General features: G+C 41.0%; 1 protein-coding gene across 1 annotated transcript in view; it reads right to left on the reverse strand.

Moving 5' to 3' along the window:
* PIAS1 (protein inhibitor of activated STAT 1) overlaps nt 1–3,203 on the reverse strand; it is a 140,480-nt gene that overhangs the window by 17,094 nt on the left and 120,183 nt on the right. The window contains exon 9 of the mRNA XM_017513592.1: nt 1,343–1,503. Coding sequence (XP_017369081.1) covers nt 1,343–1,503 — 161 coding nt within the window. The remainder of the gene's footprint in view (nt 1–1,342; nt 1,504–3,203) is intronic.

The raw sequence follows: 3,203 nt of genomic DNA on the forward strand, positions 1-3,203 counted from the left end.
CTCCTGGGTTCAGGCAATTCTCCTGCCTCAGCCTCCTGAGTAGCTGGGATTACAGGCATGCGCCACCATGCCCAGCTAATTTTTTGTAGTATTAGTAGAGACAAGGGTTTCACCATGTTGATCAGGATGGTCTCGATCTCTTGACCTCATGATCCACCCGCCTCGGCCTCCCAAAGTGCTGGGATTACAGGCTTGAGCCACCGCGCCCGGCCTCAAATTTTTCTTTAAAAGAGTATGTGTGTTATACGGCTTTTATAACAAGAAATGGGAGAACCTAAAGCTATATAACATATACAGTTGGTAAAACATTACTATTTAATTTTGATTTACTAGTAAGTGATCACTGCCATTTCTGAAAAGTTAAACATAAAACATTTAAGTTACATGTTTATTTTTTCCCCATGACTGGTCTGACGTCTTTCAAGTTCCAGGTTATACTTGTATTGCTAAATATATTCAATTTCTGATATTACCACCTTCAGACTCCTACGTTTTCTTAAATACTGTAGGTAAGTTGCCTTAAGTGTTTTGCTAGAAAGTACAGGAAATATTAAGTAGAGGCTGGGTGCAGTGGCTCACACCTGTAATCTCAGCACTCTGGAAGGCCAAGGCAGGAGCATCACTTGAGCCCAGGAATTCGAGATCAACCTGGGCAAAATGGCAAGACCCTGTGTCTACCCCTACCCCCAGCTCCCCAAAAATTAAGTAGATGTCTTCCTTTGCACAATTTGTTTTTGTTTAGTGGCAAAAGGCAGGGGGAAAGGAGGCTGCAGAATAGGAGATAATTTGGAGGAGCATTCCAAGATGTCTGGTAGGATAGTAAAAACAAAGGAGTGTTAAAAACAATAATTGGTTATTGTGATGCTGCAGGTGGACAAGACAAAAAAGAAAAAGAAGACCACGACTGAAGCTTGATCTGATCTCCAGAAACAGGCGAACTGCTATTGAAAAGCCCCATTTTGGATGAGCCTGAGTTGACCCAAATTTTACCATACATTCTTTCTCCAATATGGTCTACGTATGTAGGGATGGGTGGATGAAGGAACGATGGGAAAAGGCAAAGGTGTAAGCGTACCCTGCTTAAAACCACTGGTGCTTTAAGTGATGAACGCCAGGAGGTACTAACAGTAAAGTATGCATTTTCAAAACAAGGGAACCACAAGTGGAAAAGAACATATTCATAATACTAATTTGAAATAAATTACTTTGAAAACGTTGGTTTGCAGACTCATAAAAATCCTACAAATACATAACTCAGTATTTTCATTCCAAATCTGATATGTAACAAACCCAGATAATATATGGTCATTTCAAGATACCAAAAACACTTAAAGTGACATACCCATCAATAATAAGGTGTTCATATGGAGCCTTCTTATCACAGACAGGACAAACCCAGGTTGGTTTTTTCTCATTCATCTGAATGTAAAGAGTTGCGTCAAAACATTGTAGGTGAGAGCATGTAAGGGCCCGACACGGAATTGTCAGCCGCATTTTACCAAGCTTTAAAAAAGGAGAAAAAATAAATATTAGATAACTGCTGTTCAAAATTTAAGCTTTGATAAAAATTTCCTAGAACACAACAGGTATGCATGCTGATTTAAAGCATACTGTGTTTACTTTTAATCAATGAAGAAGAACATTAAACATATTACCTGTGAAATATCTATAGATTTAAAAATTACAGTATTTCTTTAGCTAGCAAACAAAATGACTATGGAAAGTCTACAACAAAGGTTATTTACTCAAATCCACAGCTCACAGATCAGCTTTTGATGGAGAGGGTCATAAACCCCTTGAATTATATTCAAAATTTGTGTGTGCATTTTTTCTGGAGAGAGTGCTTTCACCAAATTTTAAAAAAAAGATGGGGTCTTGCTATGTTGCCCAGGCTGAAGTGCCAACTCTATTCACAGGCACAATCGCAGCACACTACAGCCTCAAACTCCTGGGCTCAAGCAATCCTCCTGCCTTAGCTTCCAGAGTAGCTGGGAATACAGACGTATACCACTGCACCCAGCCTTTCCCAAATTCTTAAAGCAGTCCCTGACACCCCCCAAAAAAATTTCAGAACCATGTAACTAGGGATTATGGAAAATAATGTCTTATTAAAGACTGTACGATACAGAGATGCACTGATAATTGCTCTTAGCCTTATCTGTGAATTAGAGTAGTTCACAGGACAAAATTGAATCAATAGTGATCACTCCCCATGATGTTTGTCATAACTACCAAGTGGTAGCTCCGAGGAGGAGGGCAGGTGCACGCACTCTGCATTGCTTCCTCACTGGGAACCATCACAAGCAATTCAGCCTACAGTCCTGGACCTCTAGCATCTCCAGCATGTTAGGAGACTTCTTGCCCTGCAAATATTGCTTCAGCTGACATAGGCTGACGAAATCTGCTTCATCTGATCCCTGAGCTGCTAGCTTTGGCCCAGGGCAGAGAAGCTGCCCAGAGACCTGCTCAGGGAGCTATCATAGCACTACCTCGATTCCCTGGAGGCCAGCTTGTACCACTGTAGGGTCCCCAGCTCCCACAATGGTCATATAGTAGAGAACTTATCTACTTTCAATAACCACGTTATTTGTCAAGTACCAGGAAAAGATTTGTGAACATGAAAAATAGAAAGGCTTGAAAAGGATATGAGTTAGATGAGGAAAAGGTTCTTGGCCCAGATCAATTTCAGAGAAATGTGCAATTTCCTGGTCTACCAAGGAGATTAACTGTCAGTTGGGGCCCAAAATAATTGCTTTGATACCAATGATTTACTGTATCTCTAAGAGAGGCATTTAACCTTTCTGGGCCTCTTTTACTTCTTCTAAAGTAACACCGTTTCCTCCTTATTTCAACTAGATGTAGCCATGATGAATAAAAATAGAACACTGAACATGCTATAAACTTATTGAGAATGGAGCAATGCCAGTTTACAGAATCAGAAGTACAACCAGGAGGGACCTAGAGTAAAAACTGATAACTCCCTTTTCTGTACTCCCAACTCCATATTCCTGCATATGATTACAATCAAGCACCACATAACAACATTTTGGTTAACAATGAATCACATATAAGATGGACGTCTTAGTCCGGGCGCGGTGGCTCACGCCTGTAATCCCAGCACTTTGGGAGGCCGAGGCGGGTGGATCACGAGGTCAAGAGATCGAGACCATCCTGGTCAACATGGTGAAACCCCATCTCTACTA

Source organism: Cebus imitator, unplaced genomic scaffold (assembly GCF_001604975.1).
Source record: "Cebus imitator isolate Cc_AM_T3 unplaced genomic scaffold, Cebus_imitator-1.0 Scaffold496, whole genome shotgun sequence".
NCBI classification, from domain to species: domain Eukaryota; kingdom Metazoa; phylum Chordata; class Mammalia; order Primates; family Cebidae; genus Cebus; species Cebus imitator.